The sequence below is a fragment of the Alligator mississippiensis genome, chromosome 4 (assembly GCF_030867095.1).
Source record: "Alligator mississippiensis isolate rAllMis1 chromosome 4, rAllMis1, whole genome shotgun sequence".
Classification (NCBI taxonomy): domain Eukaryota; kingdom Metazoa; phylum Chordata; order Crocodylia; family Alligatoridae; genus Alligator; species Alligator mississippiensis.
Window position 1 is genome coordinate 27,013,489 of NC_081827.1, and position 16,752 is coordinate 27,030,240.

Consider the following 16,752-nt stretch of genomic DNA (forward strand, 5'->3'; position numbering starts at 1 on the left):
TTCAAGGCACCATAACTTTTGTGAACTGAGCAGCACCCCAATTAAAAAACAAAAGTTATTATAGTGCTTACCATCTTGCAGAGGGTGCACAGGAGCAGCCAGGCAGGGAGAGCCTGAGCCTGCCATTATCTGCTTATCTCCTCACACTTCCTTTGGGACACTTGAAAAGATCTTGCAGCATCCAAGGGTGCCCTGGCACCCTGGGTTGAGAATCACTGCCTCAGACCAGTGTAAATGAGGTACATTTCTGGATTCAACCCAGAAAAAGCTATCGGTTTTACCAAAAAAATTTAAATACAAAAAATTCTCCATAGTCGTTAGCCAGACATTTAAAAATTGTTTACAAATGTTTCAAAATAAATATATTACCTTTAACACAGTGTCAAGAGGATTTCCAGAGTCTGGTCTAATAATCAATGGTGCCTCTGGACTTCTGGATTCAATTAAATGCCTCAAGTCTTCCCCCCATATTTTCTCACAAGCATTGTAGATGTCATAGCTGTCGCTGACTACAGATACAGGCACTGAAGAAAACTGTGTTACTATGTGTTCAAAAGCATCTTTTTCATGATCTTTCCCCCAAGCTGTAATGGTACTGGAGGGATAAAACAAAAAACAAAACAAAACAAAAACAATCAAAGCCAAAACAAACAAACAAACAAACAACCCAACACACACACACACCAAAACAGGAAAAAGAGATCTATTTTAGATAGAGTTCAAGCATCAAGACTTATGCTTTATATTGTATAGAAAGGTACTCTATAAAGTCAATTATAATGCAAACTAGCCTAATCCTTCAAACTTTTCAGGTGATTTACATATTATACAATACAGTTTAGCAAAAAAACTTTTCAAGTATTCTACCTCAGCATTTTTATTTATCCATCTCAGAGTGACCCAACAACCCTGTATCCCAGTTTCTCTCAGGAGCAGCCCCTTCTATCTCCAGGCTAAGAGATTACCATCAAGCATTCACACAGCTCCATCTCATCTTCCTGCAGCAGCCTTGCAGTTAGCAAAGGTGAAGCAATTTGATTTACTGGTTTAAACCTGGAGAGGCTTTGAAAACTAAGTTTGAAGATTAACTTTATTTTAACTGCAGATTAAAAATTAAAAAAAAAAAAAATCCAGCATTAAGGGCTGTCACAATCAGAGAATCTTATTCTATTTTCATGAAACCTACTATAATGGGGAAAGAAAAAAAAAAAAAAGCACTGATGTCAAAGGTCCTAGCAAACATAGGATCATAGGAAAAATAGGTCACATGGGGTCCCTTCCAGTCCATCTAGTCCAGCCCCTTGCTGAAGACAGGATCATCCCTGACTTAGACCATCCCAACAAAGTGTCTGTCCAAGCTGCTCTTGAATATTTCCTCGGATGCAGATTCCACATCCTCTCCGAGTAGCTTGACCATCCTCACAGTTCAAAAACTCCTCTTAATCTTCAACCTAAGTTTCCTTTGCCACACTTTGAGGCCATTACTCCCAGTTCTATCCCCCTACAGCCACAGAGGAAGCCCATCTCCATCCTCTCAGTCATCTCCCTTCTGATATTCGAAGATTGTTAACAAATCCTCCCTCAGTCTTGTCTTCACCAGACTAAATAAGTGTAGCTCTTTCAGCCTTTCTGGAAAAGTCTTGCTTCCCAGGCATCTATTCATTTTTGTTACTTCCTGCTGGACTCTTTCCAATTTGTCCACATTCTTCTTGAAGCATAAGGCCCGAAATTGGACACAGTATTCCAGCTGAGGCTTCACCAGTGCCTCAGACTCCTGTATTATTTTTCGTCACTACCTCCCCTGGTCAGGAGTGGGTAATCTGAGCACCTGCTGCCTTCCTTGGATGTGGTAGCCATTTCTCAGAGAGACTCATGTTAATACAACCCAGGATGCTGTTGGCTTTATTGGGTGGGCAACAAGAGCACACTGTTGGCTTATAGTCAGCTTATGGCCCACTGAAACCACCAGGTCCTCCTCTGCAGTACTGCAGCCTAACCAATCATTTCTCACTCTGGGTTGGAATAATTGCAATGTCCCAACATAAGTATATGACTCTGACCTTGTCTTTGTTGAATTTCATCTAGTTGATTGTGGACAATTTCAGTGTACCTAGGTCATTCTGAATCCTAGCTGTACCCTGCAATGTCTGCCTCTCCATCCAACCTGATGTCACCTAAAGAATGTGCTAAGCGTGCATTCAATCCCATTGTCCAAATCACCAGTGAAGACATTACACAATACTGGACCTGTAGTCAATTAACGCCAATCGGAAGTTCTGAGAGTCTGTTCACAAGTTTATTTTTGATGGCAAAACCAACTCCATGTGTCCGTGCCTCCTCTTTTGCTCTCACTCTCCAGAAGGTGCATCCTCGACCTTCTTTCTGATGTCCTTCTCCAGCACATCGAGTTTCAGATAGGGCAGCAATGTCGATGTTGAACTTCCCCAGTTCACGAGAGATGATTCCTGTCCTTTGCCAGGGGCAATCACTATTTGTGTAGTTCATTAAGGTTCGTACATACCAGGTTCCAAAAAACATTTTTATATCTTAGTGACCAGATAGAGGTGATCCCACTGGACACTGTTATCCAGCCAGGAACTGATTGAGACAGACTGTTTGGGGCACCCTTTCTAGCCCCCTCCCCATGTGGGGTGAGCAGAGTAGATCCTAAATAGGACTTCTCAGTCATGGGTGCAGCTACTAAACTGCTCTTACTGCCTCTCCTTGAACAAGACAAATGAAGCAAACACCCACTGCCCATGTACCAGTCCATGACTAGGAACTTCCAGATCTCAATCCTGTCCCTGTTGCCACTAGCTTATCGCCGTAGGACTTCCCTGTTGTGCAGAGAAAATGTATAGTTCCCATAAGGAAGATGTCTATGCGCGATTTCTTTTAGCGTGAGGATGTTGTTGCACAGACCTTGACAGATAGGGATCCAAGTCAAATGGCATGGAATCCAAGATGACTGGAGACCCTTGATCTGCTGCAGCCTTCATCCACCTTCACAGTCGCTGAAAAGGGAGTTACACTTTTCTTCCCATTGAGGTCTTCTTGGATAAGCTCTTATTTAGGAAACCTCCTCCTCAACCTTGCCGCCATAAGTGACCCTACCAGGAGCATAAAGCTCCTGACAGCATTGCTCTCAGGATCATTGGAACATGCAAGCCCCTCCACCACCACAAGGTGGCAATCCCCAGAGAGGTCTCTGACTGGAAATGGAAAGCTTTCTATACCTGACAGAATGACATCAACTCTGCCATCAAGAAAAAAGCACACCAACAGGCAAAATCAGAGGTGCAAAGGAGAACTGAAGAACGAGTGGTGGATTCAGAAAAATCAAAAGAAATCCAACATTTTGCTGACATCCGTGACACTTGTTGCTTCTTCAGTGCTACCAAAGCCCTAGCACTCAAGGTCTTAATCCTCTAAGATCAAAAGATGGAAGAACACTCCTGAAAGACAGCGAATCCATCAATGCTTGCTGGAAAGAACATTTCCAGGACCTTCGGAATCATGACTCAACTGTTGATGAAGATAAGATCAACAACTTTCCACAAAAAGCAAATCAGAGAAGACCTCGGTTTGCTGCCTATCCTGGCAGCGGTTGGGAATACCATCGGGAAAATGAAGAACAACAAGGCAGCTGGCGTCGACAGAATACCTGCAGAGATTTTCAAAGGAGGAAGAGAACAACCTATGCGTCAGCTTCATGTCCTCATCCTTAAAATCTGGAACAAGGAAAGCCAACCTAAGGGATGCCTTGATTATTACTATCTTCAAGAAGGGGGACAGAGCTGATTGCAGAAAATACTGAGGCATCTCATTGTTGGCCACTGCTGGGAAAGTCAAAGTCATTGCTCATATCCTCACTAACTGCCTCCTCCCACTTGCGGAAGAAATTCTTCCAGAATCTCAAAGTGACTTCAGACCGTCTCGAGGAACTGCAGACATGATCTTTACAGTACGTGAAATCTAGAAGTGTCATAAGCAAAATTGACCTCTCTGTTTGGCCTTTATCAACTTCTCTAAAGCCTTCGATTCTGTTAACTGCAAAGCCCTATGGAAAACCTTGTTCAAAATTGGTTGCCCAAACAAATTCAGTGTTCTGAGACTTCTCCACGACAACATGTCAGCAAGGGCTCTCAGTAACGGGAGTCAAACAGAATCATTTGAGGTGAAAACCCGAGTGAAGCAAGGTTGCGTCATTGCCGCAACTTTGTTTTCCATCTTCATCTCCACTATAAAGCACCTCGTTGACAGAAAGCTCCCACGTGGAACTGAAATTGTGTATAGAATGGAAGGAAGACTCTTCAACTTCAACAGACTCAAGTCCAAAACGAAGACCACAACAACATCCATAATGGAGCTCCAGTATGAAGATGGCAACGCTGTCATTGCTCAATTTGAAATGGATCTCCAAACTATTCTTAATATACTCTCAGAAGTCTACAAGAGTATTGGCCTAACTCTAAATATCAGCAAAACGTAAGTCCATTACCAACCTGCTCCAAATGGAGAAACATACACCCCCATACATTCAAATCAACGGAAAATTGCTGAAGAACATGGATCACTTCACCTATCTTGGAAGCCATCTTTCATCAAAGACAGACATTGATGCATGAAATATGCAAGCGCAGCCTTTAGAAGTCTGAGTAAGAGAGTCTTCTTAAAATCATGACATTCTTGCTGAAATGAAGCTCTTGGTTTATTGATCCACTGTCATTCCAACTCTGCTGTATGGCTTGGAAACTTGGACCACATACAGAAGACATCTCAAGAGCTTGGAAAAGTACCACCAATGCCGTTGCAAGATCCTTCATATTAGCTGGGAGGATAGACACACAGGTATCAGCGTCTTTGCTGAAGCAAATTGCAACAGCATTGAGGCCGTGATCATCTAAAACCAACTTCACTGGACAGGTCATGTTGTTTGCACGCTTGACTCCCGTCTGCTAAAGAGAATCTTTTTCTCACAGCTGAAAAAAGGTCAGCAAAGTAGCGGAGGGCAAAAAAAGCGCTTCAAAGACACCCTGAAGGCAAACATGAAGAAGTTTAACATCAACATCAACACTTGGGAGACTCTTGCTTAGGAATGACCAAAATAGAGGAAGACTCTTTGGGAAGGACCCTCAACACTTTGCAACAGCTCGTCGACAGGCAGAAGAGGAAAAGAGGAACAGGCGAAAAGAACATAAGAACATCCAATGCAGCAACACAGTGCCCATCCCTTCTGGAAACATCTGTCCTCACTGCAACAAGATATGTGGAGCTAGAATTGGGTTATGGAGCCACCTGCAGACTCGCTATTAAGATCTTTGGATCTTAACTTACTCGTTCGCGAGCGATCACCCATCACGTCCTTAGTTTGCTAGTAAGAATGTCAGGAGAGACTGTCAAAAGCCCTGTTAAAATCAGCGTACAGTAAAAGTCACGTTATCTGGTGCCTTCGAAGCTGGCATGCTCTATTAACTGGCATGCCAGTTGACAGAGTAAAAGTGAAACCGAAGTGCCCATCGTGGCACTTCTGGTTTCGCTGAGCCCCCATGGCCCAGGGCAAAGCAGCATCTGCTGGGCCCCCCCTCCCTGCCCCCTGGCACACAGATGCCAGGGAGCAGCAGTGGCACACCGGATGTGGCGGGAGGGGTGGTGGCCCAAACAGGTAAAGATGCCTGTTCGGGCATCTCAGGTAACTAGCATATTTGGTTATCCAGCACCCCCATTACCCATGGGGGCTGGGTAACGGGGCTTTTGCTGTATATCACAAGGCTGACAATTTCTGTTATTTCTCTTCTATCTGTCAAGTGTATAAAAGAATTGGCCCCTACAGTAGTGTTTTTGCCTACTGACAAGAATCTGCAAGATCTTACTTATGACTTCATAACTTGACTGTCAATAATGGGATATGGCTCTTTAAAATTCAAAATCAAGAAGTACATTTCCAAAAAGTTAAACTATGCTACTGCTATGTATCAACACATTGTACAGACAGAGGTTGGCATAGAACACATTTACTGAACAAATGAGCCAGTATAACATGAAAAACTGACTATGTAATTAACCTTCCCATTTTCTGTGGAGGGAAAGTATTAGTTCTGGGTAAGAAAAAAAGGGAACAATAAAATACAATTGTGGAAACCCACCAAAAAGGGACTTTAGAAAAAATGGTTTGTAATAGTTGGGAAACTGTACCTGTGTTCAGCAGCTGGAACAGAATATCCTGGAACTGGGTCTTTTGTTCCATAGTACTTTTTGATTAAAGCAATTCCTGCTACTGTGTCGGTTCCTTTAAAGTTGACCAAATGAGCTGATGCTCCTATTCCTGCGGTCTAAGAAATGGAGACAAATTTTTATTCTCCAACCAAATCAGAAAGCTTAATCATCAAGCATTTTATACAATTACTTCTGTACAGCAGAGCTTGCTTGTAATTTAGTTCAGATTTCTTCCAGATACTTCATGCACAATCCAGAAGAGTTTCAACAAACAGAAAATCTCTCCAAGTACATATCCAAACAAACTGCAGTTCAAGCCCCAAGGAGGGAGTTAACCAGAAATTACTACTGCATGTCCCACACCTTGTATAATTTTACCTGACAACAAAATGATCACAAAAAACAGACCAGTCATGCACTGAAGCGCTCTAACAAGAAATTAGGCAATTTGTGTTACCTCTTGTGAAGAAACTCCTCGGTAGCCAAAGTCATGCAGTTTGTACTCCAGTCCTTCTAAGCTGCCAGAAGTCTCCAGCAAATATTTTGCCAAAATTTTTTTCTGCTCTCTGGAATTTGTGGCCACTGTGATTGGATACCATGACTGAACAAGAATAGTCTATAATACAAATCAGATTAATCTATCAGAAACACAAAGTCATGTTTGAGTAGGTCACAAAAATCCCTAGGTGGTACCGAGTCTCATATGAAGGCATTTTGGCAAAGGAATTCTAAAATGTACACAGCTGCAAAAGGGAACAAAAAGATTAGGTGTGGAACACATGAGCATGGGAGGGAAATCTCCCAGCATCACAACAACTCCATTTAGAATAAAACTTAAATATATGAGGTATTTCAGAAAGTCATGGCAATTCTGAAATAAAGCTATTTTACATGCAGTGAGCAGGAAACTGCAGAGCAACAGAGGAACACTGCTGAATGCAACAGCAGCTCTGTTTAACGCAACCCTCACTTATGATTACATAGAGAAGTGATGTGGTCCAATAAGCGAACATTGCACACTAGTTCTTTTGAAATTGCCATTAGTTTTTGGAAATATCCTCATAAATAAGATCCTTTTGGTTGCAAGACAGGTCATGTAATAACTGCCTGCTAAAGGAATCATTCTTTACAAGTTGAAGGAAATAAAAAAGAAGCTGAAGAAAATAAAGGAAGAAAAATGCACACGGGTCAAGTCACAAGAGCCTTGCTGCAGATTTCCCCATCTTTCTCTCTTATTAAAAGTTATAACATTAAAAAAGAAGTGATTTCCCCCCTCTATTGAGTCCTGGTGAGGTCACAACTGGAGTACTGTGTTCAGTTTTGGGGCCCTCACTACAGAACAGATGTAGACAAATTGAAGAGTCCCAGAGAAGGCAATCAAAATGGTTATGGGGTTGGGGCACATGACTTCTGTGGAGAGGCTGAAGGAACTGGGCTTACTTTGTCCGGAGAAGATGGAGGGGGTTTAATAACAGCCTTCAACTATGCAAGGGCGATTCCTAAGAGGATGGAGCTAGACTGTTCTCAATGGTGGAAGATGACAGAACAAGGAGCAATGGTCTCAAGTTGCAGCAAGGGAAGTTAGGTATTAGGAAAAACAAACAAACAAGGAAGATAATAAAACACTGGAACAGGAGACTCAGAGAGGTATGGAATCTCCATCCTTGGAAGTTTTTAAGACCTGGCTAGATAAAGCTTTGGCTGGGATGATCTAGTTAGGGATGGTCCTGCTTTGAGCAGAGGGTGACCTAGATGACCTCATGGGGCACATTCACACGTGCTTCTTGCAACATCTCAAACCCCTTTGAGACGCTGCAAGGCACATCTATGGGAACAAAAAAACAAACGTTCCTTGTGCTGCATATTTGCAGCACGGGGGCAAAATCTGACACCTGGATATCGAGGTATCTAAAAAACATGTGCCATGAAACAGCAGGGCAAGGCGTGGTTCAAGACCATGCCCGGAGGCAACCCAGGAGTCAGTCCTCTAGGTTTCTGGCCAGAGTGTCTCTGTGGTGCTCCTGCTGCCCCCAGCGCTGTCAAGGGTAAGTTAGGGACATGGGGTGGGCATGAGGAGTGGTGGGGGGATGGTTGGGGAGCGGAGAAGGGATATCAGGGAGTATCGGGGGATGTCCCATATGGGGGTGGGTCCGTGGAGGGGCTTAAGCAGGGGCTGCCGCGTGGCTGCTCCCCCACCCAGTGGCCATGGTGCTAGTGGCAACAGGCATCGGGACTGTGGCTCTGCTGCAGGCACAGCCGGTGATGACAAGGCGCTATGTGACCTGGGCTTTGGATGGTCCGGGCCGGGTCTGTTCGGTATGTACAGAGCCCTGGTTCTTATACAGCCACATTACCACCTGCCATGCCTGCAGCAGAGCCACAGCCCCACTTCCTGTTGCCACTGGCGCTGTGGCCGCTGCCTTAGATGGCAGGCCCTCTCAAGCCCCTCCATTAAGCGCGCAGCAGGACCCAACCTGGACCAGCCTGGAACAGCTTGCTGGCCCGGCTTTGCACCGGAGCAGGACATGTGGCTCCAGCTGAGCCTCATGGAAAATGCACCCCACTGGCCCAGCTCAGGCTGTGCAGCTAGCGTGGGTTTGCACAGGAGCCACACATCCCGCTCTAATGCAAAGCCGGGCTAGCAAGCCATGCCAGACTGGATCCCACCAAGTGCCTCCTCCTTGCAGTCACTGTGGGCGAGGCAGCGCTGCCACCAGAGGCAGGACTCGGGTCAGCATGCAGGCACAGTGCGCCTAGCTGAGCCGAGTCGGGTCCTGCCAGCACTGGGGCCACTTGCGCTGCCAGGCTGGGTCAGTTCCATGGTGGCAGCATCCAGCTCAGCGCCCAGCCACGCGGTCCTGAGTTGCACCAGTGCCAGTATCCGGGTGATACCAGCAAGTGGCACTAGGCCCCAACGAGCGATACAGGCAATGCTGACTGAGCCGCTCAAGGCGACGCCACGCCACAGGGGGGCTGGCAGGAGCAGGCCGAGTGCCCCACTTCTGCTGCTGCTGCTGCTGCAAGGGATAAGTTGTGGGCCCTGTGTGGGGGAGGCAGTGGTCCTGCAGGGTGGCTGGAACCCAGCTGGGGGGGGGGGGGGGGGGGGGGGGGGGGGGCTGGCTGCTCAGGAGGGGTGGGTTCCCTGCCAGGTTGGCAAGGGGGACCCATCCCTCCTGAGCAGCCCCCTGCACTGTCACCCTGCAATCCCCTTACACCTACCCACATACCAACCCGCATCCCCCCCCCGACCTCTTCCCATACCCACCTGCAAACCCCACATCCCCACCCCACCCAGCACACACCCATCATGCGAGTAGAAAACCAAAAGCACACATCAACACAGATATTCAGAATTTATTTTATTATGACACCGACATGGATAGGCTACCAAATTGATTTAACATAGGCAATGCTTTATTGATATATTTACAAACTGATCTTGCTCCACACACACACACACACACACACACACACCCCCCTTTTATTTTAATTGTGGAAGAACATGGATTTTGGGGTATTTTAAAAAACGGATTTGGGATGTTGCTGCAGCAGTCGAGCCGACACAAAGCGATTCTGGGCCCCAGAAGCTCCTATTTGTACACCTAATTAGAGGGGGCCTTAAGGCCCACCTGGCTAATTAGTAGCCCCATATGGGGCTAATGAATGAGTGGTACAACTAAATTCTTGGGACAATTAAAGCAAAAACAGGATAGGAGTGTCATATAGGTCAAAGGGTCAAAACATGAAAATAAGTGCACCTGAGGGGGACACCAAGCACCCCAGAAGCTCCTGTGTATTTGTAACATTCAAATACCATGGGCCCTAAGGCCCACCCAGCTAACTAGGTGCTGGCCCCAGGCTCTCTTCCCCCTGCCTGCAGATCCGGGAGGAGCCAGGCAGGGTTATTTTGCCCCAAGTGGCGTAATTTGCCCCACACTAAAGTGCAAGTCTGGGCACATGCACTGAGGCAAAAAGCCCCGGCTCAAATTTGCACCACTTCTATTTGAGTTGCTGCAAGAGCACGTGCCTTCGTGTGTGGACATGCCCCTGAGGTCCCTTCCAGTCCTAATTTTCTATGATTCTAAATGTGCTGAAAACAGCACCCAATTGGTTGGTTGCAAAATTTTCACCCTAAGTTTAATAAAACGAGTAAGAATTCGTTCTTCATTTTTAACACATCAATATTTATAGCCATGAAAGCTTATCTTTCAGAAACTAACCTCAATCCAGTTGGTGAGCCAGTAGCACTCTGGATCTGTGTTTTCTACTGTGAAGAGAACATGTCCTCTGGAATGACAGAGCCCTCAGGAACTGCCTTTATTTCTATAGGAAGATGCCCATCATACTTCTGTAGAAGACACAGTAATATCATTAGATGGTAGAAAAGCCCTGGACCAATGCTACTAACTGACTTCAGCCGAGCTGAAATCAGTTAAAATTTAAGTTTAATTTAAATTTAAAAATTGTTAAAAAAAAAATGAAAAAAGAACAGTTTTTCCTTCATGGACACAAATCCAAAGCCTGTAAATACAAATATACCAAATCCTCTAGCCTCACAAAATGTGTAACTACTGCACCAACTAACGGTGTTATCCTCTGAACATTGTTACTTAAGGAGACCCCTCTGTTGTTTTTTAGAAGGCCATTTTTGGAACAAAGAGGAAGTGCTTTTTACAGAGTTGTGCCTGACAGTTCTCTTTGATATTGTACTTTTATGTACACTAAGTTTAGGCCACTTGGCAAGTTGTTTTTGTTTTTTTTTTTAAAGCCCTACCATTGTTTGGTGCAGACACTTGTTTTATTATGAAGTCTAATTTCTTTAAGAGGGAACCACTGAACATTCATTTTAAAAAGGATTTCATCTAGTCAATTCACTGAACATCAAGCCCAGTCTCAGTTTTATTCTTTCAACTTCAAAGGATTGTCAACATTAACTTTCATGCTTGAAAGACTAAACACTGCGTGGAATATGATGTACAGGCTTGTTTGCAATAGAATAAGTCACAAGTCAGGAACTGTAAAAACAATAACTGTTATACATTTTAGAAATAGTACCGTAAGCTAAATTGATAAACAGCAGCTTGCATAAAGACAAAGAAAAAGAGTTTCCACAAAATATTCAGAATAAAATATTCATGACAAAAAAAAAGTGCTGCTTTACCAAAATGATGTAATTTTAAAACCAGTAAAAATATATATCTCCACTGCTAGCCCAATACATCTCAAGCTCTTTGACAACTCCAACTGTAGCAGCATCAGCTAATCTTTGTACGATCCTGCCATTCCGAATTTGAGAAATGCTTTCAAGTAAGTGAAGATACATCCAAGAAATCCAGACATTTCCAAGAGACTGCTACACAGTTAGAGAAGTTTCCTCTCTATTCTTTCCTTGCTGAGAGACTGGATTTACATACACGGATCCATTTAGCCAGGTCAAACAAAGCCTGCAACTATTTGACAATCAGTATAATTTGTAAAAGGTTAAAAATGATTTGCAGATGAGCCAACTGAATTAAAAAGGGACAGTCTAATGGAGAGAGAAAGCCAGAAGATGCCACAGGTTTTGGTAAGTGGGGGTAGGAGATGAGGATTCGTTTTCAGACCTCTTCTTTTTACTACGCATGATAGCAGAAACACCAAGAACCAGCTCAAGGCCCTGTGCAACTACAAGCTTTGCACTGCCCTAAGAAGTCACCCATAGCTCTGGTTCACTTCAAAAGAAAAGAAAAATGGAACAAACCAAGGTGACATATTTGAAGGATCGATGAAGGATATTTATCCTGTTTCAGCAATAAAGACTGATCAAAATAAGATAAAGTCTGCACAAGGACACTTGGGGAAGTTTATTCAGAATTAGAAGGTTGAATTCATAAGTGGCCACTAAACTGCATTATACAGTATAGACAGATTTACTCAGGATTATAGCGGTTTTCATTTTAGCTAAAGGTGAACAAAGGCCTTTCTATCCCAAGTCTGTTCAGATCATGTTTAATGCAATTTAACTAACCTGTTTAAAAAACAACAACCTGCCCCCCCCCAATTTTAACTAATTGAATGAATACTCCCGAGTGTCCCTGTGAGACAAGCCCTTAAAGCAGGAGCAGGCAAAATCCAGATTGGGCCTACAGTGGACTCCAATTAGACTGAATACTGGCACCATTCAACCTCAGGGACCTGAACAGAAGTTATTAAAAGCTACTTGCTTACATGTGCCTACTCTTAGAGGAAAAAGGTAGTCCCCGATATCAGAAAAATAGTGCTTATACTAAGAAAAGAAAGGAACAGAGCTAAATTCAGATTTTTGTCTTCACAGAAGCTTAATCCTTCTCTGTGTTTCATAACAAAACTGATTAAGGATGACTGCAAAATTTACAAGCTACTCATTTTCATGTACCAGTTAGGATTTATTTTTCCATAAACTATTCACTTGTGTAAGAAGTTGCAAAACTTTCTGCACTAATAGAAATAAAGCTAGGATTTACAGAAAGCAATGAAAATAGCACAACCAGCCACTGAGTACTGTATTACATAAGGAATTTTGCCAACAAGTCCTACTCATTTTAGCTCGGTGACGGCTGCAATAAGTCCCTATTACCTGGAAAGCCATATTTGGGCTCTGAAAGGATGAAAAACTACTTTCCTTTACAGACCTACAGTTATTAGAGTATTCTGCAACAGCTGCTAGTCCTTGCAGGCTGAACTCAAAGCTAGATTTCTCTCTCTTACAGTCATGGCCAAAATAGCTTCTGTTTAGAGGTCAAACTACAACACGCATCTGAAAGATAGCAAAAATAACTAATGCACTGATTCACAAAACCTTCATAATGTTATCCTGAATTGAAATATACATGTACACTGAACTTTACCTCAAGAATATAGTTCCATCCTTTTTCATTAAAGACATCATCTTGAAAATGCTCCCTATACACCTCTTTGGCTTCCTGAATTTTCTCTTTGGTCACCACTTTACCTGAAATTTGAAAAAATAATTAAATAACACTAACTTCAGAAATAAGTTTTTAATGTCAGAAATAATAATTATTTTATTTAGAATAATTTAAAAGTGATAAGCATTATAAATGTCCCCTCTCAGACCTGGAAGTGTTATGGACAGCAAACCGGTCATCAAATGCACTAATGATGCCTAAAGCATTTTTGTTTCTGACTTGTGAAAAAAGCAAGAAAAAGATGGCTCAGGAAATTTAAGGGCACTTTTTACATTAGGTCAGTGATTCAAATGCAATGCAGGTTGGTAATAATCTGAGGTCACTAACTCAGATGGCTAATCAGAACTTTTTAGGGGGCTGTGGGGGGAGGGAAAGAGTTGATTGTCTCAATTATTCCTAGAGGAGCATTACAAGCACACAGCTGGCACGTGCATCAAGGCCAGACAGGATATTAAGCTATTCCTCCAGAGGGCTCTGGCACCTTAGCTGGGCACTCTAAGAAAGCCTCCAATGCTGCTGGCCTCAGTTGCACCCTTCTTGGGGTTGATCAAGAGACTGACGTAGTGCTGACTCGGTACTTTTCATAAAACACTGAATTCACTTAAATTCAATATTCTGCTGTAATTCTCTAGTGCTAATGAAGCTTATGTCCTACTAATAATCAACTAGCCTTTGACAACCATCTTCAAAATGAGAGACAATAAATTAAGGATAACAGGTTGCGTTAAAGGACCCTTAGGTTAGGACAGTTTTCCTACTGAGAGCCTGCACAGTACACAGCAGTTCAGATCCTACTGCTTTTGGCAAAAAGAAATGGGATTGCCACATGCTTTATTTGAGCTCCAAGATTTGACAAGAATTGGAATTGACAATTCTGCAGATTCTGAAGTAAACCAAAAGGTGAACAGGCCACATGACTAAAGCTGCAGAAACAGTTGTGTGTGTGACAGGACCCACATGGTGAGGAAGAACCAGGTGGTATTGACTTGAAGTGTGAAAAACAAACAGTTGCACCTCCAAACATGAGCCTAGCACAGCAGCACTGCATAAAGATGAAAGCCTTTAACTAACTTAAATTAAGAAAAAAACCTAAACCTGTGAACACAGGTGCTATATTCAACATTTTGAATTCTTTAGCTCTAGTAAAAGATCCTTAAAAGACCAATTTAAAGGTAAGTTACAAACTTTAAGCATGTAAACTAAGATGTGCACGCGTATGTGTGCGCACGTTCAAGTTTTGCATATTAGATTTGGAAAAACACTAAATTTAACTGAATTTCAAAGAGAATCGAACTCCTACAATTTGATTTATTTCAAGTAATGCATCTTTTGTTTCGAAGTTGTGTTACATTTAAGATGACCCTTCATAAAAGAAAACATTTTTAATTTATTTTTTTTTTAATATCCCATTGATGCATAAAACACAAAGCAGAAGACACTGAATTTATATTATAAGACCATTAAAAAAAATCTTAAAGAGCTGTGTAAATACTAGAGGTGCACCAATATATTGGTCCAATATAAAAAAAAAATTGCTGTATTGGATATCAGCCCAATGGGGCCAATCATTCTGCTGACAAACGCCCATGCTGCACACAACTGCAGCGCAGCACAGAACAGAGGGCAGCATGGAGAGCTGCCTCCAGCTGTTAAGTCGGAAGGAGAAGAGGGATGGAAGGGGTGTGGGGGGACAAATCAATGCCCCCTGCGGTGAGGGAGGGGCAGAGCAGGCACTGCCTGGGGAGGTGGGGGATGGCTCTCGCTGCTGCTTGCACCCCAGGAAGCCGGGGGAGGTGGGGGTGTGCCCCCCAGGTCTGCACAGGGCAGGTGGGCTGGAGCCAGTGCTGTGCGGGGCTCTTCTCAGCAGGGGCTGGGCTTGGAACAGGCACCGGCAGTGCTAGGAGGGGGCTGCATCCACTCCATATTTTGCCGCAGCTCCACTCCTAGTGCCATCGCTGTTGCTAGCTGCCTGGCACAGCTCTGGCTCTTCCCAGTGCATGGGCGGAGGCGGGACATGGAGCTTGGTGGCACAGGGCTGGGAGCGGAGCAACGGAAAAATCTGAGGTGACTACAGCCCCTCCCAGCGTCACTGGTGCCCGGTCCAAGCCCAGCCCCCACCAGGAAGAGCGCCGCGCAGTGCCAGCTCCAGTCTGCCCGCCCTGCGCAGATTCGGGGGGCACCCCTCCGCACCCTCCTGGAGTGCAAGCAATGGCAGGAGCCGCCTCCTGCCCACAAGCTGTGCCTCTGTCCTGCCCCCTCGCCCCCCCACCCCCAGGTAGCGCCTGCTCCTCCTTCCCTCACCACGGAGGGGGCCATTGATCTACCCCCCACGCCCCTTCCCTTCCCTCCCCCCTCTCCTTCTACCATAACAGACTTACCAGCTGCACATAGCTGTATCAGAAATCAGATTGGATCGGTATTGGTCAATATGCCTTTTTAACTATTGGCTATCTGCGTCGGCACTCAAAATCTCTATTGGTACACCTCTAGTAAATACAATGCATCACCCCCCCCCCCCCCCCCCCCACATCCCCCAAAAATAACACTGAACCAAACCATAATTCAGACTGCCTGACTGGAGAAAAAATGAAGAGATTTTGTACAGATAATGGTTTTATTTGAAAGTGAGATAGTACACAAATATTCATGTACTGTCCATCTGTCTCATTGACTTACCTTTTAAGTATTTATTTAGAATATACTGCAACCCGTAAAAGACAATTTCCTCATATTTCACTTTCCTTAATTTGGAGCTCTCTGTCTTCCTTTCACGACATTCAAAGTAGGAATATACTTTGCTTGTATTAGGTGGATATTGCTTATAATGTGTTACCTGCATTGAGAGAGAGAAAACTCAGTAAAAGCTCAAATATAACAACAACAACAACTCATACAAAAGACAGAGATCAGAAATAAGTTAGACATATTACAGTTTACAGCAGGACTCCAAATGTCACACAAGGATAAAATGACTCCAAGTTTTTCAAGCTGCTCTGAAGAGCAGTATTCTCAGTTTTCCATACTCTACCCATCTTAGAGAGAGAGAGGGCATGGGGTGTTATCCACTGATTTATTCACTCCTCCAATTTCTGATTGAGCAAGGAAGCTTGGATACTCTACCTCTTCCTTTCACCTGTGCAAGTCTCCCCCCTCCTCAGCAATTGGTTCTACAGGTACCGTAGCTACAACCAAATAAGCAGAGTGAAGCCGATCAGTTTTGGATACCAGGAATGAAAACCAACAAGCCGAGTCAGTTCTCACTGTCACACCTGGACAAGCTCAGCAGGAGAAAGAGTGAAGTCACAAAAGTTAGCCCTCCACATGCCTACAAAAAGCACACTGATATGACGCTATCATCATCATAAGCCTTGAAAATATTTTTTTTTACAAACCCATTCAGATTTTGAAGGTGATAGCACCAAGCCAAAAAACAAACAACCCCATCCCTTGACCCTAGGTAAGTAGAGGCATGCAGTTTTCAAGCTTTAGTTATGTCCACCTCAGTTTTCAAGCCTCAGGCCTTGCTACTTGTAGTGTTAAAAGGCAACATATAGATTCCCCCCATCCTCCTCATTTAATAGAATATTTG

General features: G+C 43.9%; 1 protein-coding gene across 1 annotated transcript in view; it reads right to left on the reverse strand.

Moving 5' to 3' along the window:
• Positions 1–16,752, reverse strand: part of NAMPT (nicotinamide phosphoribosyltransferase) — a 39,989-nt gene that overhangs the window by 13,075 nt on the left and 10,162 nt on the right. The window contains 7 exon segments of the mRNA XM_006276629.4: positions 370–595; positions 6,196–6,332; positions 6,674–6,832; positions 10,437–10,504; positions 10,507–10,564; positions 13,083–13,186; positions 15,840–15,996. Coding sequence (XP_006276691.2) covers positions 370–595; positions 6,196–6,332; positions 6,674–6,832; positions 10,437–10,504; positions 10,507–10,564; positions 13,083–13,186; positions 15,840–15,996 — 909 coding nt within the window.